This window comes from Ziziphus jujuba, chromosome 11 (assembly GCF_031755915.1).
Source record: "Ziziphus jujuba cultivar Dongzao chromosome 11, ASM3175591v1".
Classification (NCBI taxonomy): Eukaryota; Viridiplantae; Streptophyta; class Magnoliopsida; order Rosales; family Rhamnaceae; genus Ziziphus; species Ziziphus jujuba.
Genome location: NC_083389.1, coordinates 11995833 through 12019509, shown reverse-complemented (window position 1 = coordinate 12019509; position 23677 = coordinate 11995833). Strand labels below are relative to the sequence as shown.

General features: G+C 32.6%; 1 protein-coding gene and 1 pseudogene across 1 annotated transcript; both read left to right on the top strand.

Moving 5' to 3' along the window:
- Positions 1-207: 207 nt before the first annotated feature.
- Positions 208-4770, top strand: LOC125419628 (beta-glucosidase 18-like). The gene is made up of 11 exons (XM_060812817.1): positions 208-581; positions 662-720; positions 827-902; positions 991-1065; positions 1148-1235; positions 1335-1587; positions 2059-2177; positions 2312-2564; positions 3382-3484; positions 3850-3958; positions 4455-4770. The coding sequence occupies exons 1-11, from the start codon at positions 263-265 to the stop codon at positions 4699-4701; spliced, it is 1701 nt and encodes a 566-aa protein (XP_060668800.1). The 5' UTR covers positions 208-262; the 3' UTR covers positions 4702-4770.
- Positions 4771-6090: 1320 nt separating this feature from the next.
- Positions 6091-9451, top strand: LOC107432444 (beta-glucosidase 18-like; annotated as a pseudogene).
- The last annotated feature ends 14226 nt before the right edge of the window (positions 9452-23677 follow it).

The window sequence follows — 23677 nt, the reverse complement described above, 5'->3', positions numbered from 1 at the left end:
ATATATAAACCGGCATGTACAACTTGTACACACATTGACTTTGTTAATATAGACAAAACTCCGAAATTATTGTCCGTGTGGATCCATTTGAAATGGATTGAATTATTTTAAATTATATATTTTTTTATCAAATTGAAATGAGTGCGATCCAATCCTATATGTAGTTTCGCATTCGAAAACAACACCAGAAGGTCTTTGTGCTTCTAGTCTTACAAGAATAAGCTATATGAAGTCTTTAAGTTTTTAAATAAACTAAACAAAAATGGAAGTCACAAGATCTCAACTCTGTTTCTTTCTCTTGTTTATTGCCTTATTCCTTGTTGGGTCTTCTTTGGCTCAAATTTCCATTAATAATGGAGATGAACAACAAATTTACAGATCTCAATTTCCTCAAGGCTTTTTCTTTGGAACCAGCACGTCTTCATATCAGGCACTTCTTCTTCTTCATCTTCTTGAAATATTTATTATTTCTTCTCTGTTTCTGAGATTCTGTATTTCTACACAATGCATACAGATTGAAGGTGCATATCTTGAAGATGGTAAGGGTCTTAGCAACTGGGATGTTTTCACTCACATTCCAGGTATAGAAAAACATGGAATTCATTATACCATTTGATATTTACAAATGTTGATATATATCTGATCATCTCAAGTACTTCAGGAAACATTCAAAATAACGAAAATGGAGACTTTGCAGATGATCATTACCATCGCTACTTGGTAATTGAACTTTACCTTCTTCTTTTGTTCTTTTCTTTTTTTTAAATAGACTTTGAAAACAAGCGAGAAGGGGTTTGTTTTTAATTTTGGTATTTTACATATATAGGACGACATTGAAATGATGCATTCTCTTGGAGTAAATGCATATCGGTTTTCAATTTCATGGGCAAGAATTCTGCCTAGTACGTATCTGTAAATTCCCCAACCAAAAAAATAAAATGATTAATTTATAAGTAAATGTTTATTAATTGTCTTGTTGTGATGTAATAGGAGGGAGGTTTGGCAATGTTAATCTCAAAGGAATCGAGTTTTATAACAAAATCATTGATAGCCTGTTGATCAGAGGTATTTCTTAATTTTTTTGTCCTAATTTATAGAAAGAGACGTTATTAGTTATTAATAATAATTTATATAATGATGAATGCAGGAATTGAGCCATTTGTGACAATTTTCCATTGGGATATGCCGCAAATACTAGAGGACACATATGGGGGTTGGCTGAACCATTTAATACAGTAATTATATCTTTTATCTCTTCAATCGATTGTGGGATTTAATTCAGCTCTGCCTGTTATGAATTTCTCTGAAGTTCTAAATCATGTCCTTTTTTGTAGGGAAGATTTTGTTCATTTTGCCACTATATGTTTCAAAGAATTTGGAGATAGAGTGAAGCACTGGATGACCCTCAACGAGGCAAACCTTTTAGCAGAATTTTCCTACTTAACTGGACAGTTCCCACCGTCACACTGTTCGCCGCCTTTTGGAAATTGTTCAGTTGGAAATTCCAATGTAGAGCCTCTCATCGCCATGCACAATATGTTGATGTCACATGCCAAGGCTGCTGATATATATCACAACGACTTTCAGGTGAACTAAAATTTAGCAAACACTTGATCAAAGAAAAGAAAATTTATGTTCGTTAATATTGAATGGTTTTTTTTCATTTTACACCTTTATTTAACTTTTGATACATGTATGATTTATCACCACCACATACAAAACTCTCTCTCTCTATATATATATATATATATATACAGTCCGTCTATGGTGCCGACGATCCTCATGCGAATCACAGTATTGGTGACGGTTTTTCATAGTATTGATGACGATTTTTTAAAAAACCGTCATTAATACTATGAAAAACTATCATTAATACTGCGGTCCTCATGCGAACCGTCTTCACTATAGAATTTCCGTATATATATATATATATGTGTAAAAGTCACATCAATAATGATAAATAGTATTTTTTTTGTTTTTTGTTTTTCCTGTTTTTATTAAGTTGTGATTGTGTTTGAATGGAGGAATGTGTAATGAATTTGATATGGTGTGAAATAGGAGAAACAAGGTGGGTTGATTGGAATTGTTGTAAATGCATTTATGTACGAACCATTTAGAGATGATGAAGAAGTGGATCGAGAAGCTGTTAACAGAGCCTTGGCCTTCAATGTGGCATGGTGAGTTATTTTATTTATTTTTTGGAATATTATTTTCATGTTCCGAGCACGATTAAAATAATATCTTGGTGTGTGGTTCTTGAACAGAAAATAAGTGAACAAATTATTTTTATTATTTTTTCTCCTCGAAACAGGATGTTAGATCCTCTAGTATATGGAGAATACCCAGCTGAAATGCGACAATACCTTGGGTTGGACTTGCCAAGGTTTTCTGATAAAGAAAAAGAGCTTATAAGAGGCAGTTTGGACTTCATTGGATTAAACCACTATTCAACTTTGTATGCCAAAGACTGCATTTACTCTGCTTGCCCTGCAGGTAGTGACCACCCAATTAAAGGCTTCCTCACTACCATCACAGAACGAGATGGTATTCCAATTGGTGAACCGGTATGTTTTATATTCAAATCCCCGCACCTCCAATATCAAAAATAAATTGTGAGTAAAATAATCCTCAAGTCTGGTTAGCTATATAAGTGTTTACAAGCTGCTGGTCAGAGAAGAAAGAAAAAGAGATTTCCAGGCTCCAAAACGACAACACTTTGCTGCCACATCAGTTAATAAAAGGCATAGAGTTATTTTACAGGTTGCTTGCCACGTTGGAGCTGCTGGGATTAATTGAACGCACCGTTTTGTTGTTTCTGGAAATATATGTGTATTTTTTGGTCTTCTTCATATATCAGATATAGAAAAACAGAGAGGGAAAAAGAGAGAAAGGTTGCAGACCCGTATATAGAGCTGTGTCCGAAAACAGAATCCTTTTGAGTTTTGAGAGCCATTCTTTCTTGTTTTCTTTGTGTTGTCAACGTGGGTTTGAGTGAGATCTTTGTGGAGATCGAAGAGTGAATGGGTGTATTGGGTTCTTGGGTTTTGGCTTTGGGGATTCTTGTGTGAATCCTCCATTAGAGAGTCTGCAAATGAGCTTGTAAACACTACATTTACATAGTGCAGAAAGCTCAACACCTGAGCAACGAGGACGTAGGTCGATTTTGACCGAACCTCGGTAAATTTGTGTGTTTTTTGTTCAGTTTCTTTATTATAGAAATAGTTCCAGAATTCTACAACATAAATAAATCCCTCATGGCCTCTTACTTCCTTTATGGTTTTGTATTCCTTAATTTTTATTTTTATTTTTTGTTTTTCTCTTGTCTTTCTTTAGTTTTGCTTAAAATTCTATTTATCCTGTTGGTTTGTGCTTTGTTTTCAGACCGGACTGAAAAAGGTCTCTGTAGTTCCAAGAGGCATGAAGAAGATCGTTGACTATCTCAAGGAGCGATATAATAACATGCCCACCTTTGTTACTGAAAATGGTTAGTAAATGCAAACAACTATATTTTGTGTGTTCATCCATAAAATTTTCATCAGAAAGAAAAAAAAATTTCAATTGAATTTTTTTTTTCTTTTTATTATTATTATAAGGGTAGGGGAGATTTTTTATTCAAATCATAGATTAAATCTTGGATTTGAAAGTTTACTTTCAGTGGTAACTACCGGGCCAAATTTATGATTGCTTTTTCAGATTGATGTTGATAACTTAGATTTTCAGCAATAATGTTCATGGTGTGTTTAATACATCCTCACGTGTTTTTAGTTTATTTTGAATCGATGCTTACTCTTTTTACAGGAAAAAAAAAATAAAAAATTACTATTTATTTTTTTCCCTACTATATCTCAGGATATTCTCCTAAAATAAAGCAGAATGAACAAGGACAATATATGCTACAAGATGTGGATCGCATCAAATTCCATAAAGCTTACCTTGCTGCTTTAGCCAGTGCTATGAGGTAATAATTTATAAGCCCATGAAATACCACTCTAACGTATGCCTTTTCCATAAAAGGTCTCTTTTGGTTAATAAAAATTTTGGTCAAAATAAGAATCACAGTTAGATTGATTTAGCTAGCTATTATTTTGGTCTTACTGAAAATATGGTAGAGAAGGAAGATTTGAGACATAACAACTTTTTTTTCTTTACGAATTAATTTCTAGAATTATCGCCTATAATCTCATTCTTTTAGGGGAATATGAATAATATTATTAATTTTTCGAAAAATCACTTTTTCTTATACAATCAATTTCCAAATGAGCCCACCACATTTCTCTTAACTAAATTTGAAAACTAAAATCTCTCATAGAATTTCATATTTGTTTTCCTATAACATAGGATTCATATGTACATTAGAAAAAATGAATTATATATAATTGAAACAAGTAATTAAAATTATGGTTAAGTTAACCACTTGATGATGTGGCTTAGCTTGTTTTCGATATTGATGACAGGGAAGGGGCAGATGTGCGTGGATATTTCATATGGTCGTTATTGGATAATTTTGAATGGAGACATGGGTATAGCATCAGATTTGGGCTCTACCATGTTGATCGAATTTCCAATTCCCTTCAAAGAGATCCAAAGCTGTCTGCAACATGGTTTACTTCTTTCCTCACCAACACTACCTTTTTCAACCATACAACTCTGATTTCAGCACCATCCCATAACCAAAATGTATCACATACTGGCTTACTATAAGCTGTAAAATGAGCAAATATGTAATTTTAATTATAAGGTCAATTATATTTTGATACATTCAATTTTAAAGTATTGCAATTGAAATTTTCGATTTTTTTTAAAAATAATGATTTAGATATTTAATTTTTTAATTTGTTGTAAATTAAATTAATCATCAATTTGCCTAAACAAATTGAATTCTTTCTCTTGAATTCTTCTGCTCAAGTTCTTCTTTCTCTATTCATATAAGTTTGATTTAATAATCACAATATGTGTTTTATTATTTATGAAATTGCTGATCCAAAATATAGTTGGGACTTTTGTTTTTGTTTTTGTTTTTTTTTTTTTTTTGTTTTGTTTTGTTTTTGTTTTTTTTTTTTTTCTTTTTTGGACATTGCTGGTTGGAACTTTTGTTTGTTGTTTTCTTGTGCTATAACCATTAAAAAATATATACAATATCATAAAGTAATAAATATGAATGTCAAATATTTAATTTATTTTCTTTATCTTTGGAGGAAGAAGAAACGAATAGGTAATACAAATTAAAAAAAAATGATTAAATTGTAATAATTTATAAAGTCTTACTAATTTTAAGTTTTGAAATTTTTATGAAACATAGTTGTCCAAAACATTTTAAATGTCTTTGCTGTCGCATGTACGAAGGCGATGTCCCAACAACATAATAATTGATAGGAAAATATAATAAAAAATAATATATATATATATATATATTTTTTTTTCTTTTGGGTACATATATATATATTTATATATATTAAATTGGATAAGAGGATTTAAAATCAGGTTTGATGTTCGACTAGAAGGATTATTTGTTATTTAGTTGATAAATGTTATTATAATTAAAATGTACACATGATTAAATGATTTAATTAATTAATTTAATTATTATTATTATTATTATTTTGGGGTCAAGTTGTACAATGGTTCAGAACCATGGCTGTTTCCTTATCCCAATGCTAGACCGTTGCACGAGCCCTCGACTTTTGCTTTTACGACAGGGTCACGAGGGTTTCTCTTTGACAAAATTTATTACATCATGAGATTTGTGAGACGGAATCTGATTCTTTTTTTTTTTCTTTTTTTATTAGAGGGAATCTGATTCTTTTTTTCTTTTTTTTTTTTCATTTCTACCACACCATGTTCACCATTAATGTTTTTCCTTCATGGAATCTGTTTGTCCTTGATTTGATTTTAAAAGTAACAGTTGGTTTGATATGATTTTCATTATCAATATCACAATTTTCATCTCAATTAATAATTTTTAAAACTATTTTAAAGGACAAGTAACAAGGTTTAACATTTGTTTTTCTTTTTTTGTGAAAAAGCTTTAACATTTGTTGTATATAGAGGGGAAGGAAAAAAAAAAAAAAAAACTGATAAAGAATAAAAACCTATTCCAACGAACAAGAATAAGCTTTAAAAGTTGTCACTTCACAAGTTGGCAATGACATGAAGTTTAACATTTGTCGCCACTTCAAGAAGTTGGCAATAACATCAAATATAATTCAATAAAAATGATTCTAAATGATTGTTGGGAGAATAAAAACTCCCAGTCAAGTGAGTCCAAGTGTTTTACACAAAAAAGAAGTAAAAAAATGGAAGTAATGAGATGTCAGCTCTGTTTATTTCCCTTCTATCTGCTCTTTTACTTCTTCTGCTTTGACAGCTCTGTTTATTTAGCTCAAACTTCAATTAATGAAGATGAACAACAAATTATCCAAAGATCTCAATTCCCAGAAGGCTTTTTCTTTGGAACCAGCACTTCTTCATATCAGGCACTTACTTCTTCTTCATCTTCTTGAAATGTCTATATTATTCTCATTCTCTGTTTTCTGTGATTCTCTTTTTTGCACACAATGTTTGCAGGTTGAAGGTGCATATCTTGAAGATGGTAAGGGTTTTAGCAACTGGGATATTTTCTCTCATATTCCAGGTAATAAACAAAATATATATCTCTCTTCATTGTTAAGTTTGCATATAGAAATATTGGATTTAATTAATATGATTTGAAATATTTTATAAATATTTGATTCCATATATTATCTCAACATCTCAAATACTACTTCAGGAAACATTCACAATAACGAAAATGGAGACGTTGCAGATGATCATTACCATCGCTACTTGGTAATTGAGTTTCACCTTTTTTTACTTTTTATATTTTCTCTGTCTTTACTACTCTGAACCATAAATGGTTCACAGTATAAAGGGTTTGGTATAATTTTTTATTTTTTTTCCTAACATATATAGGAAGACATTGAAATAATGCATTCTCTTGGAGTAAATGCATATCGGTTTTCAATTTCGTGGGCAAGAATTCTGCCTAGTAAGTATATGTTAAAGTGACTCTGTTAATTCCCCAACCCAAAAAAAAATAATAATAATAATAATTTATCACTATTTGTTTAATTATTTGTATTGTTGTTGTGATGTAATAGAAGGGAGATTTGGCAATGTTAATCCAAAAGGGATCGATTTTTATAACAAAATCATTGACAACCTGTTGCTCAGAGGTATTTCTTAATTTTTTTGTCCTAATTTTTAGAACCAGAAGAACACTACTTATTAATAATCATTTGCTTAACAAATAATGCAGGAATTGAGCCATTTGTGACAATTCACCACGTGGACATGCCGTAAATACTAGAGGACAGATATGGGGGTTGGCTAAACCATTTGATACAGTAATTATATCTTTATCTCTTCCATCGATTGTGGGATTTAATTAAGATCTGTGTCATTGTGAATTTCTTTGAAGTTACACATAATGTCCTTTTGTAGGGAAGATTTTGTATATTTTGCCACTATATGTTTCAATGAATTTGGAGACAGAGTGAAGTATTGGATGACCATCAACGAGCCAAACCTTCTAGCAGATCTTTCCTACTTAACAGGACAGTTCCCACCCTTGCACTGTTCGCAGCCTTTTGGAAATTGTTCGGTTGGAAATTCTGATGTAGAGCCTCTCATCGCCATGCACAACATGTTGATGGCACATGCCAAGGCCACTGAGATATATCGTAAGCACTTCAAGGTAAATTAATTTAGCAAGCACTGTATGTTTGTGATCTGTTGTCATAGGTGATCAATGAAAATGAAAATTTTTGTTAATAATATTGAATGGTATTCAATGTCAACAGTGATTACAATTAGTACTATTTTGCCTTAATTTGTTCTTGTCCTTTTGTTTTCATTAAGTGATTATTCTTTTTTACACGAACGAATTAATCAATTTGATGGTGAAGTAGGAGAAACAAGGTGGGTTAATTGGAATTGTTGTAAACGCATTTATGTACGAACCATTTAGAGATGATGAAGACGTGGATCGAGAAGCTGTTAACAGAGCCTTGGCCTTCAGTGTGGCCTGGTGAGTTCTTTGGTTTCATTTCTATTGATATTTTGATTTAGAAACTTGGGAAAATTATGATTAGGAAGTCTATGTTCTAATGGAAAACATGTCTTGAGTAACATCACCAACCATATTGCAAGCACAAGAAAGTAAGAAATGAATCTTTAGCCTTTTTTTTTTTTTTTCTGGTTAGATAGGATGTTAGATCCTCTAATATATGGAGAATACCCTGCTGAAATGCGTCACTACCTTGGGTTGGACTTGCCAAGCTTTTCCAATAAAGAGAAAGAGCTTATAAGAGGCAGTTTGGACTTCATTGGACTAAACCACTATTCAACTCTGTATGCCAAAGACTGCATTTACTCTGCTTGCTCTGCTGGTGATGACCGCCCCATTGGAGGCTTCCTCAGTACCTTCACAGAACGAGATGGTATTCCAATTGGTGAACCGGTATGTTTCATACTCAAATCCCTGCACCCCCAATATAAAAAATAATAATAATAAAAAAAAAAAAAGAAAATTCTCATGGCCTCTCACTTCCTTTATGGTTTCTGTTCCTTCATTTTCTCTCTTGCCTGTCTTTCTTGTCTGCGCTTTGTTTTCAGACAGGAGTGAAAATGCTCTTTGTAGTTCCCAGAGGCATGAAGAAGATGGTTGACTATCTCAAGGAACGATATGATAACATGCCCATCTTTGTTACTGAAAATGGTTAGTAAATGGCACAACTTTGGTTTTTATATTTTGCAATAATGTTCATCTATATCATACATGCTCATTAATTGATTTTAAAACTGTTGCTTATTCTTTTTTCTGGAAAAGAAATTTACTCTCTTTTCTTTTCTTTTTTTTTCCTTTTTTCTTTTTTTTCTTTTCTTGTTTCTTCTATTATTTTTCAGGATATTCTTCAAAAACAGAACAGAATGAACGAGTAGAAAATTTGCTACAAGATGAAGATCGCATCAAATTTCATAAAGCTTACCTTGCTGCTCTAGCAGGTGCAATAAGGTAATTAATTTATATATAATTGAATCTTAATTTCCTAATGATATAGCTAAATTAGTTTGTTGCGGATATTGGCAGGGATGGGGCAGATGTACGTGGATATTTCATATGGTCCTTAGCGGATAACTTTGAATGGAGATTTGGGTATAGCATGAGATTTGGGCTCTACCATATTGACCGAATCACCAATTCCCTTCAAAGAACTCCAAAGCTCTCTGCAGCATGGTTTACTTCTTTCCTCGCCAACACTACCATTTTCAACTCTACAACTCAAACTTCTGTACCACCCCATAATTTGAATGTTATGCATACCGCATTTGATTCTTTTTAGAAACATTAACTATGTAGTATAAAATGAATTCTATACATATCTTAAAAGTTCTAATCAAATTGGAAGCTGGATACTCTTGACCAGATAATTGTGTTTTTTTGTCAATGGAAGAAGCAGCAAAAACAAATGTGATTTGTCAACGGAAAAGGTAAGGAGGAATACAATTAGGTCACCATGTTTTTATAATGTATAGTAATCCAAATTATTGTAATATGTTACCAAAAGGTTATCCATCGCTTATTTTCCAAGTCAGTTTTGTATGCTGTATATTGTTACTAACTATGTTATACTAATTTGGATTACCGAACAATAATGTTACCGAAAAGAATTTTTCTTTTTTCTTTGTTTTTGGTAGCAATCTTCTGTGAAATTTTTGCCAAGAGTAGTTAGGTTTCTATTTGAATTTTGTCACTAACTTTTATATTGCAAATGATAAATTTTATGAATAATTCGTTATATTATTTTTCTCGTCTAAATAGTGAATATATTAATTATTATTTTTATTGTCTATAATGTGTATGAGAAAATTCTGAAATATCTGAACTATCTTTTATGCCTTGTGGCAGCTCGTCTACATATTTCCTAACAGATTTGCTACAGATACCAATTTGTTTTTTTTTTTTTTTTTTTTTTTAATTTTTTGAAAAGTACGAATATCAACTTAAAGATATTATATATTTTTAATATTGATAATTTAGAAAACAAAAAGAAAACCCTTTTTCTTTATCATGTTATAAGTGGTTCAACATTTATTTAGCTATGTGGTTTATTTTCGGTTGTGGTAGCGGAGGGAAAAACAAATCATTAAGAAAGCGAAGGGAAAGATTAGGCGTGGGCATAAGTTGGTGAAGTTGATTGATTTTAGCAGGTCTAAATATGAAATTATTTTGTGTTGAATTTACTTAAAATTGCTGTGTCTTTTTGAGAAAATGACCATTCAAGTTTACCCTGCATCGAAGAACTATGTAGAGAAAGACACACTTTGAGCTATACATAAAGATAATGGATATCTTACAGAACTCTACTTTAAATGTGCCCAGCTAATTAAAGTGTCCTAACATAGACGTACTTATAAATTAGTATGAAACTTTTTTTTTCCAAATGCATTTATTATAATTTTATAATTAAACGTAGAAAATTTGATTAATAGTAATTAATTTGTTCTTTTATTACAATGGCTTTTTTTTTTTTTGGTTAAAAAAATTATGGCTATTAACATAAAGCAGTTAAATAAATATAAAAGTCAGAATAATTTATTTTTCTATATTTGCTCAGCAAGAAGAAACGGGTAGGAAATGCAAACTAACAAGAATAATTCAAATGTAATTAATAATTTCGAAAGTCAAATTAAATTAAGTTTTCTAATTTGGTAAAATATAGTTTTCCAAAATATTTTGAATGTCTGTGTTTGTGTGAAAAGTACATTAACCAACAACTTATAATTAATAAAGGCCAAGTAACTAAATATACAGGGATATAAACAAAAAATAAAAGATAAAAAAAAAATAATAATAATAAAGAAAGGACTAAAAGGATGGCAGAGGTGAATGGGGCCTGTCAGGTATATCATAGAAGGCAAATAAGGGCCCAACTTTTGGTGGCAATGCATGGTCCCGTTGGGCCCACTTAGGTGTACAAAAGGGAAAAACAGTATAGCTCTATCGGTCCATCGGGTCCAATATAGCACACAAGGACAGATGAAAATTCTCATTTATTATTATTATAATTATTATTATTTTGTAGTTGAGAAACTGATTTATTAAATTTAAAAACATCAAAATACACAAATGTAGACATGCATAAATAATAATAGGACAGCCAAGGGAAAAAGAAATGAGCCTGCATACAACCTGCAAGGTAGAAATAAAATGAGATAAACACATAACAACTTAAGTGATTTGAAAGATTCATTACCAAAAATAATAAAGTAAAATAAAATAATAAAACTGATTTGGAAGATTATTAGTATGAAAAAGCAAGAATGAAATTAGAGGGGGACGATTTTCACAGGTAAAGCAATATTGGCCCAGCTGCTTAATAATTGAAAGGTAACAACAATGAAAAATAGTCTTTTATTTGATTTCTTATTGGGATACAATATCATTTTGTTTTTTGTTGTAATCGGATAAATGTGGCCTAAGAGATTAGTTTATCACATGGATCAAAATACACGAAGTTGAATAACAAAAATAAAAGATATTCTCATGATTAAATTATTTAATTTTTTTTATTTAATTGAGAAAGTGATGCATTTAACTTGTATATAAATGTATTTTTTTTCTTTTTCATTTAAAAAAAGTACAAGTTGATTTAATATCATTTTCATTTTTTTAAATTATATAATTTTCATTTTCAATAGGGTGAATTTTTCTTTAGCCTCCTCTATTCTGGACTTTTTGTAAAAATGCAATTCTATTTTGAAAAAATTTCAATATAGCAACTTTACGTTTCATTTTAACCCCTTTACATTTTTTTTTTTTTAATTTAGCTTCTTTTAGTAGTCAAACTATTGGTCAACTCATATATTATTTGACTTAAAATGATACCTTTTAACATTTTTTTTTTACTTATTAAAATATACAAATAATCCATTTATTATTTCATTTTATAAAAATTATTATATTTTCTATTTTATATATTTTTAAATTTCTTTTCAAATAACAATTATAACTTTATTTTATAATTTTTTGGGCATAAATGTTATAAGAAATAATGGATAGTTAGTAATTCAAAAAAAAAATTGATTGCTCTTTGTAAATGTTTATATATATATATATATATATTATTAAAAGAGTAATTAGAATTGTCTTTTTTATTAAATTATATAAGGTCTCTAAAGTTTGACTAGCTAAGAGGTTAAAGCAAAACAAAAATGAAACATGAGGGACCATAGTGAAATTTGCCAAATATAATGATGCATTTGTGCAAAAAAATGCTAACTAAAGGGGCTAAGTGAAACTTACCCTTTTCAATATCATATTTTGGAAATATATATATATATGTATAAATAATTCTGATCATTGTTGTAAGATAATTCAATTGAAAAAAAAAATCGATTTTATTACAATCCATACATAAGGACCGAGTTTTTCTTCTTTCTTTCTTTCTTTCTTTTTTTTTTTTTTTTTTTTCTCTGAAAAAGCACCGAGTTGTAATCTTGCAACTTGTGTCGATAAATTATTAAATTTGACTAAGTTTATTATAAATTAATAAAAATTACCTGGTAGAAAAATTAAGAAAATCAACTTACCTGCCAAAAATTGCTTACTTATTATATAATTTACATTTTTATATTTTTAAGTTGATATGCTGGATAACATTTTAAATTTGAGACTACGCTTTTTTAAAACATATACCATATAAACCGGCATGTCCGAACTCTAAACTGTCTCTGTTTTGAACTCCCAAATTATCGAAATTAGAGGATCCCTTTGGATTGGGTTGAATTATTTTAAATATATATTATTTTATATATATATATATATATATATTCACCAAATTCAAATTAGTCAAATCCAATCTGATGTGTAATCAAGCATTTCAAACCAGCGCAAAAAGTTTTTGTGCTCCTAATCTTTATAAGAATAACTGAATAAGCTATGTGAGTCTTTCAGTATTTACAGAAATTATACGAAAATGAAGTCACAAGATCCCAGCTCTACTTCTTTCCCTCTTCGTTGCTTTCTTCCTTGTTGAGTCTTCTTTAGCTTAAATTTCCATTAATGGAGATGAACAACAAATCTACTGATATTGCGGATATATATAATGGAGAAAATAATAATTATTGTTTGAAACAATATAATTCAATATATATATACAAAAAAAAAACGATTTCATTAAAATTCAGCAACGGGAAAAACATAGAGTTATAATATTGCAACTTGGGTTGATTAATTATTAAATAACAACCCATATGAATATCAGGTGTCAGGCTGATAGAATATACAGATAAAAATTACTACCATACAAGGACCTAAAGTACTTATAATAAGCCATGGTAGTCTTAGTGTTTTCATAAATTATATAAAAATTCCCGGAAGCCTTCTTCTTTGGAACCAGCACTTCTTCATATCAGGCACTTCTTCTTCTTCTTTAAATATTTATTATTCCTTCTTCTCTGCTTAATTTTTAAGATTCAGTTTTGCTGGGCATTGCATACAGTTTGAAGGTGCAGATCCTGAAGATGGTAAGAGTCTTAGCAACTGGGATGTTTTCACTCACATTCAAGGTACAAAATATATGTATATATGTATTTATATATGCATAATAAAACAACTTAAGAAAATTGCTAAGACTCAAACATCAGTATATAATAATTGGAGAGGCTTTGAACTTGACATAGAAGAAATTCCAAAGGGAATTTTATGAGATTTATTACATAAACAAGAAGTGCAATGGAATTTATTAAAAGAAGAAATAGGCAATGTTTGTGTAGATACTAGATGATGAAGAATCCTATGAGATGGATGTCCTAGACGATGATGCCACTCTTGAAGAGAAGCAGACTGGCTGAGAAGTGCGGTTGGAGATGGAGACAGATAGTAGGAGGAAGAAGATGGTCACTGATAGGTTACACCTTTATGCGGTCCTTTTAGGAGTACTATTCCTGTCTGCAAATCCTTCACAAGAAAGCAATTTGATAAGAATTCCACAGAAACATTATTATTTTCGCACAATTTTGAAACTGAAAGTAAGTTCCTAGTCATGGTGGGAACACAAAAAACATCAAACAGCAAGAGCTTTTAATATGGAGTGAGTAGAAGAGATGTGCCTGTATGTGTAATGGGAAGCTTATTACCATTCCCAACAACAATTTCATTAGTGCCATCATATTCAGAGTGAATGGCTAAGTTTTGCAAATCATTTGCCACGTGATGGGAGGCACCCAAATCAAGCAACCAGTTTGGTGAAGAAGGTGGCGTGGGTACAAGACCATCATTTGAGGAAGCTCTTGAACAGAACGCTTGTGGAGGGGACGGCCTAGAACTATACCGCTGTTGCTGAGAGGTGTTCAATAACTGGTGACGGAAGGAAGGACAATATTTGGCCGAATGTCCCTATCGATCACATAGTTGACATTTTCCCCTATAATTACCACGTCTTCTTAAGTGTGTGGGTTGACCAAAGAAGTGGTGTCTCGAATTGGTGGGAGAACCGAAGAAGGTTTGTCTTAGATTGACAGTGGAGCCAGACAATTGTGTGGTTGGTCTTGTGTTGGAAAGAAAAAATTTTCTTTGTTATTTCCCTGTGTGATTGGCCATGTGTGCTGTGATAGAGGTGTCATCAGTTGAAGACTCAGATCGACGCAAATATGTGGCATGCTCTACTAGTTATTCATATAATTGGACAAAAGTGATCGAAGTGTCTTGAGTGCGAAACGCTGCAGAGATATCCTTTAGATCAGAGGATAAACCATTGATAATATATAAAATTACTTCATCATTATCAATTGGACTCCCAAGAAGTGCATATTCATCAGCTGCTTCTTTAATATCCTATAGATATTCAGTGACAGATCGTGTCCCTTGTGGGCGAATCAAACGTTCACGAAGCCTAAGCATACGAGAACGTAAGGGTCTAGCAAATGAGACAGCCAGTGTTGACCATGCGTCCCTTGAAGTTTTACAGGTTGCAACTAGATGAGAAACATCACTGGAAAGAGAGGCCAAAATTGCTCCAAGTATGAGCTTGTCTTGCCGTACCTAGTATTGATATTCAAGATTTGATGAGTTATTAGGATGTGTTTTTTGAGGACAAGGGTTCGTACCATCAATGAAGCCATAAAAATCATAGCCAATAAGAACAGTATCAAATTGAGCCTTCCAAGGAAAATACATTTTTTCTGTGAGTTTGAGGGGCACTTGCATTGCTACATTGATCACTTATATAGGAAAGACATTGAATAATGCATTCTCTTGGGGTAAATGCATATCGGTTCTCAATATTTTGGGAAAGAATTCTGCCTAGAAAGTTTTTGTTAAATCAACTCTGTTAATCTCACAACCCAAACCAAAAAGAAAAAAAAAAAAAAAAGGGGATTAATTATTAGTTTTTGTTTAATTGTCATGTTGTGAAGTTATAGGATGGAAGTTTGGCGGAGCTAATCCGAAAGGAATCGAGATTTATAACAAAATCATGGACAACCTGGTACTCAAAAAGATGTTTCTCTTCTTCTTTTTTCATAATTTTCAGAACCTTAAAAAAAAAAAAAAAAAAAAAAAAAAAAAAAAAAGACCACTAAATCACTAATAATATTTCAGAAAATGAGTACATATTGCAGGATTTGAGCCATTTATGACAATTTACATGTGGATATGTTGCAAATTCTAGAGGACAGATATGCGGTTTGGCTAAACCATTTAAATACATTAATGATACCTTTATCTCTTTCGGTGGATGAGGGACTTAAGTTTTGTCATTATAATTTCTTTGAAGTTCCAACTAATGTCCTTTTCTTGGGAAGATTTGGTATATTTTGCCACTATATGTTGTAGAAAAATATTATGGGAATAATATATGAATATAAGTGGAATAAAATTATAAATAATAATACAGCTAAATAATAAAATAAATTGAGAACCTGTATGTCCTTAGCTTTGATCTGCTTGTTGAAAAATGGTCCGAGGCCTGTGTGGTATCGCAGTGTCCTTAAGACTATTCCCATCCCACCGGTACGGGTATTTTCTGACGGTATTTTTCCAGGATACAACGGATTGCAAAACCTCTAGACACAGCACCACCAAAGCTTTCCTCAAATTTTCGGTGCACCTGATCTTCACCACATTACTATGCAGTGTTCAAAAATCTTTGATTTTCTCTAGTTTTCCAATCAACTCGTGAGGGAGAGAGAGGATAATTCAAAAACCAAATTTTTTTTTTTTATTTTCTTACTTTTGCCTTACAAAAAACAATCCCATCAAATTCCAAAAACGGAATTAAAACAATTAAAACCCAATAATGCCATTTAAGGCCCATTAAAACCAAAAATCATTCACACTAATTTATTGCAAATACGTTACAATCCCCCACATGAATGATTTGACTACTTGGAATATGCAAAACTCTGGTGGTAAAGCTCTGCAATTGGAACCTGCATAGGATACGTAGATGTTACTCTTTGAACCTTCCCTTGTGAGACTGCATCTTTTTTACTGACTAATGGTAGATGCGATATCTTTGAACTATTTCGTCGTTTGTGTAAATGACAACATAGTCCATACAGATTCCTTCCTGGTACACTTCAGTTCTCATTGTTGTGTTCATTTTGGCCTTGAACACCTGCCTGGTTCTACAAGAGTTTCTAGAGAATTGAGCCCTTAACAATTCTCCTTTGAAACGGCCACTCTTCTCTCTCACATAGGTGATTCCTTTTTCCAATATAATCAGCATCACTATGCAAATATTACTATACACACACTTATAGGAATCATTAAAAGCATACTTTATATGTTTATATATATGGAAATGTGATGAGATGTATTTGTTTTGTATGGATTGATCTGTTTTGTTTGAAAAAAAATATATATATATATATATATATTTTTTTTTTTTTAGTTGGTGTAAGTCATTATGTTTTTAGTGTTTCGGGTGGAAAGAAAGGAAAAAAAAAAATTTAACTTCATGTTCACCCATGTGTATGATTTAGCTATGGGCATTAGTTTATTTTGTTTGTCATTTTGTATATTAAAAACATATATATAGATATATTTATATTTATTTTTCATAAATTTTACATGCCCAAGTTGGGATCTAAATTTTTTTTTTTTTGTACCGGGTTTGTATAAAATTTGTTTTCCATGGGTTTGAAAATTTTTGGGCAATTCTTGATTATTGTTTAAAATTAAAATTTGTTTTCCAAAAATGAATTACCCATGAATTTTTAAGCTTTTTGGTGATTTTCCGGTGCCGGAATAATGTACAAATGAAAAGAAAAGGTGAACCGAGTCGAAAAATCTGTTTACCAATGAAACGAGTCGAAAAAACCCGACTAGAGGTTGAAAACAGGTATGAAAAAGGGTTAACGGGTCGGAAAAACGGGTTTGGATAGATTCCTGGTTCAGTGGGCCTGAATTTTAAATTCTAATGGACGTGGCCCAGTTCCAAAGCCTAGCCCGTGGTTAGAACAGGTTATTGTTCAGCTCAAACCCAAGCCCAGTCCAGACCCAGGCCCAATGAAATCGCTCCGTTTGGATATGCCACGTGTCGGATTCTGAGGGAGCCAAGTGTCGGATTCTGAGGGAGCCACGTGTCGGCCTTTGGCTAATGCCATGTGTCGACCTGTTACATGTGACATGTGTCAATCTCAGTGTGACACGTGGTAGTCTCACATGGTAACATGTGGGCGTGAACAGTGACACGTGAACAGTGATGCATGGGTGTATATAGTAATTTTTGTATTGTATACAGAAATCCTAAAAATCACATTTTTGTATATTTTCCTTTTGGAAATTGGTTTAAATTAGTTTGTTGAGATAGAAATAACAACTAATTGATTTCTATTTTTGGTGATCATTCAGAAATGGCTAGTGGAGATGTGTCTGCTGCATAAATGCCTTCTCAAACTCCTATTTTTCAAGTGCCTCCACCTGCAAGTCATGCAGAAAGACCGGAGAAGTTCGATGGGGCTAATTTTAAGAGGTGGCAATAGAAATTGCTGTTCTACTTGACTACTCTGGGCCTTGCGAGGTTCCTAACTGAGGACGCACCACCAAGTGATGATAAGAGTGATAAAGAGACTCTGATGGTGGTGGATGTGTGGAAGAATTCTGATTATTTATGTCAGAATTATGTCTTGAATGGCCTATCAGATTCCTTGTATGGAGTATACTATGGCACGAATTCAGCAAAAGAGCTGTGGGAAACTTTGGACCGGAAGTATAAGACTGAGAATGCTGGGTCCAGAAAGTTTGTTGTAGGCCGTTTCTTGGACTACATGATGGTAGATACCAAGCCATTGATGAGTCAAGTACATGAGCTGCAAGTGCTCATCCAAGAACTTCTTGCTGAAGGGATAGTCATTAATGAAGCCTTTCAAGTTGCTGCAATGATTGAGAAGCTGCCTCCTAGTTGGGGAGATTTTAGAAATTATCTCAAGCACAAGAGAAAAGAAATAAACATTGAGGCTCTTATTGGAAAGCTTTGAATTGAAGATGACAATAGGAGGTCTGAGAGAAGATCCATGAAGGCCAGAATGAAGGCAAATGTTGTGGAGCATGGAAGTAGCTCCAAGAACAAGAAGAAACCTGGAAAGAATTCCAAGGTGGGGCCAAAAGGAGGCATCTCCAAGAAGGCCAAGTTCCAAGGGAAATGTTTCAATTGTGACAAGATGGGTCACAAAGCATCGGATTGTAGACTGCCAAAGAGAAAGAGGAACATAGAGACAACGATGATGGAGCACATCATAAGAGAGGTTGATGAGATTGACCTAAGCGTTGTTGTCTTTGAGGTGAACCTAGTGGGTTCTAACCCAAGAGAGTGGTAAATAGATACAAATGCAACCCACCACGTGTGTGCAGATAGAAGCATATTCACCTCCTTCAAATCAAAGGCAAATGGGGAGAAGTTATTCATGGGGAACTCTGCATATTCAAAAATCCAAGGGGAGGGCAAAATTGTCCTGAAGATGACCTCAGGGAAGGATCTGACTCTGAAGAATGTACTGTATGTTCCAGATATTCGTAAGATTTTGGTGTCTGGATCGTTGCTAAGCACACATGATTTTCACTTAGTGTTTGAGTCAGACAAGGTTATCTTGTCCAAGTATGGGATGTTTGTGGAAAATGGCTATGTAGTCAATGGTATGTTCAAATTGAATACAATGACTGTAAAGCCAAAGATTATTACTAATAATAAAGCAAGTATTTTTTTCGTTTACTTATTTGAGTCTTCCATTTTGTGGCATGGTAGACTAGGTCATGTTAATTATAATTCTCTGCGGAGGTTAATTAACTTGAATCATATTCCTACGTTTGATATTGATACCAAATATAAGTGTGAAACTTGTGTAGAGACAAAATTAACGAGGTTATCATATCAAACAATTGAAAGAAATAATGAATCTTTGGATTTAATACATAGCGATGTATGTGATTTAAAGTTTGCACCGACTAGAGGTGGTAATAAGTATTTTATCACCTTTATTGATGATAGCACGAAATATTGCTATGTATACTTGCTAAAGAGCAAGGAAAAGGCTATAGAGAAATTTATTCTCTATAAAATGGAAGTTGACAATCAACTCACCCAAAAAATTAAAGTGATCGTGGTGGAGAGTATGTGACTCCATTTGGAGAGTATTGTGCTCAACATGGTATAATACATGAAGTTACTCCACCATATTCTCCGCAATCAAATGGTATAGCTAAACGGAAAAATAAAACTTTAAAAGAAATGATGAATGCAATGCTGATAAGTTCTGGAGTATCGCAGAACTTATAGGGGGGAAGCCGTTTTGTCGGCTAACAATCTTTTAAATAAGGTGCCCCGAAATGACCAAGTAAAGACACCCTATGAATTATAGAAAGGAAGACAACCTTCCTATAATTACTTACGAGTGTTGGGGTGTCTAGCCAAAGTTGTGGTACCAGCTCCAAAGAGAATAAAGATAGTACCTAAAACTGTTGATTGCATCTTCATAGGATATACACAAAACAGTAGTACATATCGGTTTCTCGTGTATAGGTTAGAAATTATTGATATACACAAGAATACGATAATGGAATTGAGAAATGCGACATTTTTCGAACATATTTTTGTAACGTATTTGCAATAAATTAGTGTGAATGATTTTTGGTTTTAACGGGCCTTAAATGGCATTATTGGGTTTTAATTGGTTTTTCTGTTTTTTGAATTTGATGGGATTGTTTTTTGTAAGGAAAAAGTAAGAAAATAAAATAAAAAAATTTTGGTTTTTGAATTATCCTCTCTCAAAATAAAAAAATTTTGGTTTTTGAATTATCATTTCTCTCCCTCACGAGTTGACTGGAAAACTAGAGAAAATTAAAGATTTTTGAACATTGCATAATAGTGTGGTAAAGATCAGGTGCACCGAAAGTTCAAGGAAAGCTTCGATGGTGCTGTGTCCAGAAGCTTTGCAATCCGTTGTATTCTAGGAGACTGCCATCGGAAAACACCAGCACCAGTGGGACGGGAATGGTCTTAAGGACACTGTGGTACCATACAGGCCTCAGATCATTTTTCAACAAGCAGATCAAAGCTAAGCACATACAGGTTCTCAATTTATTTTGTTATTTATCTGTATTATTATGTGTAATTTTATTCCACATATATTCATATATTATTCCATAATATTTTTCTACAATTTTTCTGCATAAAGTGGAAGAAGGACCGAGTTCATCTAAACGAACTTATGATACTATCAATGAAGATAATCATGATAGTGATCAAGAACAAGAAACTAATGCTGAGATTGAGGTTGAGCTTAGACGCAGCAAGAAAGTAAGAATGGAAAAATCCTATGGTCCTGATTTTCTTACTTATATGTTATAAAGTGAATCTCAAAGCTTCCAAAAGGCTATAAATTCTCCTGAAAAAAATTTATGGAAAGAAGCAGTGAAAAGTGAGATAGATTCTATCTTGCAAAATCACACTTGGGAGTTAGTAGATCTTCCTCCAGGTTGTAAACCTTTAGGTTACAAATGGATTTTTAAAAGGAAGATAAATGTAGATAGAACCATTGATAAATACAAGGCAAGACTTGTAATTAAAGGATACAAGAAAAAAGAAGGCTTTGATTATGTTGACACTTATTCTCCGGTGAAGAGAATAAATTCCATAAAGATGGTATTGGCGATCACTGCATTGCGAGATCTTGAGTTACATCAAACGAATGTGAAAACAACATTTCTTAATGGAGATCTAGATGAAGAGATCTACATGGAGCAACTCGAGGGTTTCTCCACTCCAGGACGAGAAAAGAAAGTCTGTAGATTGGTGAAGTCCTTGTATAGACAGAAATAAGCTCCAAAGCAATGGCATCAAAAATTTGATAGTGCCATGCTTAGTGATGGATTTAAAATAAATGAGTGTGACAAATGTATCTACGTAAAAGATATAGAGAATGGATATGTCATTCTTTGTCTGTATATAGATGATATACTCATAGTAGGTAGTGATAATAAGATAGTTCGAACTACGAAAGCAATGTTGAAAACCAAATTTGATATGAAAGATATAGGACTTGCTGATGTGATTTTAGGAATAAAAATCACAAGGACTTCAAATGGAATCATACTTAGCCAAACGCACTATGTAGATAAAATATTGGCTAATTTTAGTAAAGATGATACTAATATAGCCAGAACACCCATAGATGTGAGTTTACACTTATCCAAGAATAAAGGAGAGAGTGTATCTAAAGTGGAATACGCGAGGGTGATTGGAAGTCTGGTGCACTTAATGAATTGTACAAGACCAGACTTAGCCTACACTATAAGTAGACTAAGTAGATACACGAGTAATCCGAATGATGATCATTGGAAAGGAATCATAAAAGTATAATATACTTACGATATACTCGTGAATATAGACTACACTATATTAGATATCCAGCTGTATTAGAAGGATATAGTGATGCTAACTGGATATCAGATATTAAGGATTCAAAATCCACTAGTGGCTATGTATTTATATTAGCGGGGTGTAGCTGTGATGTGGAAGTGCTCAAAACAAGCCGTAATAGCTCAATCCATGATGGAATCTGAGTTCATCGCATTAGATAAATTTGGTGAAGAGGTTGAATGGCTACGCCAATTTTGGAAGACATTCCGAGGTGGTCTAAACCTATGCCAACAATAAATATACATTGCGATAGTCAATCTGCAATTGGTAGGGCACAGAATGTGATGTATAATAGAAAATCTAGACATCTTCGTCGTAGACACAATTCTATTAGACAATGAATCTCAACTGGAGTTATCTCAATAGACTATGTAAAGTCGAAAGATAACGTTGCGGATCCGCTAACCAAACGGTTAAATAGAGAATTAGTTGAGAAATCATCGAGGGAAATGGGATTAAAACCCATAAGTAAAGTCGATACAATGGAAACCCAACATAGTTGATAGGAGATCCTAAGATCTAGGTTCAATGGGACAACACAATTGTAAAGACTGGTATGGTTCACTGTGGGGGTTAATCCTTTGTCCATTCCTATAATGAAACAGTGATAGAAAGAGGTTAAGCATAAAGTATGCTTTTAATGATTCCTATAAGTGTGTGTATAGTAATCTTTGCATAGTGATACTGATTACATTGGAAAAAGAAATCACCGATGTGAGAGAGAAGAGTGGCCGCTTCAAAGGAGAATTGTTAAGGGTGAAATTCTCTAGAAACTCTCACAGAACTAGGCAGGTGTTCAAGGCCAAAATGAACACAACAGTGAGAACTGAAATGTACCAAGAAGGAATCTGTGTAAACTATGTTGTCATTTACACAAATCACGAAGTGGTTCAAAGATATCGCATCTACCATTAGTCAGTAAAGAAGATGTAGTCTCACAATGGAAGGTTCAAAGAGTAACATCTACCTATCTTATGCAGGTTCCAACTGCAAAGCTTTATCACCAGAGTCTTGCATAGTCTAAGTAGTCAAATCATTCATGTGGGGAATTGTAACGTATTTGCAATAAATTAGTGTGAATGATTTTTGGTTTTAATGGGCCTTAAGTGGCATTATTTGGTTTTAATTGGTTTTTTCGTTTTTAGAATTTGATGGGATTGTTTTTTATAAGGCAAAAGTAAGAAAATAAAATAAAATATGGTTTTTGAATTGTCCTCTCTCTCCCTCACGAGTTGACTGGAAAACTAGAGAAAGTCAAAGATTTTTGAACATTGCATAGTAGTATGGTAAAGGTCAGGTGCATCGAAAGTTCGAGGAAAGCTTCGGTGGTGCTATGTCCATAAGCTTTGCAATCCATTATATCATGGGAGACTGCCATCGAAAAACACCTGCACCGGTGGGACAGGAATAATCTTAAGGACACTATGGTACTTCACAGGCCTCGGACCATTTTTCAACAAGCAGATCAAAGCTAAGGACATACAGATTCTCAATTTATTTTGTTATTTATCTGTATTATTATTTGTAATTTTATTCCACATATATTCATATATTATTCCCATAATATTTTTCTACAATCCTTGTAACGTATTTAAAATAAATTAGTGTGAATGATTTTTGGTTTTAATGGGCCTTAAATGGCATTATTGGGTTTTAATTGGTTTTTCCGTTTTTGGAATTTGATGGGATTGTTTTTTGCAAGGCAAAAGTAAGAAAAT

Coding starts and splice junctions, on each gene's coding strand:
- LOC125419628 (XM_060812817.1), top strand. CDS start 263: ATGGAAGTCACAAGATCTCAACTCTGTTTCTTTCTCTTGTTTATTGCC. Junction 903..990: donor ATGGGCAAGAATTCTGCCTA/GTACGTATCTGT, acceptor GTGATGTAATAG/GAGGGAGGTTTGGCAATGTT. Junction 1,066..1,147: donor TGATAGCCTGTTGATCAGAG/GTATTTCTTAAT, acceptor TGATGAATGCAG/GAATTGAGCCATTTGTGACA.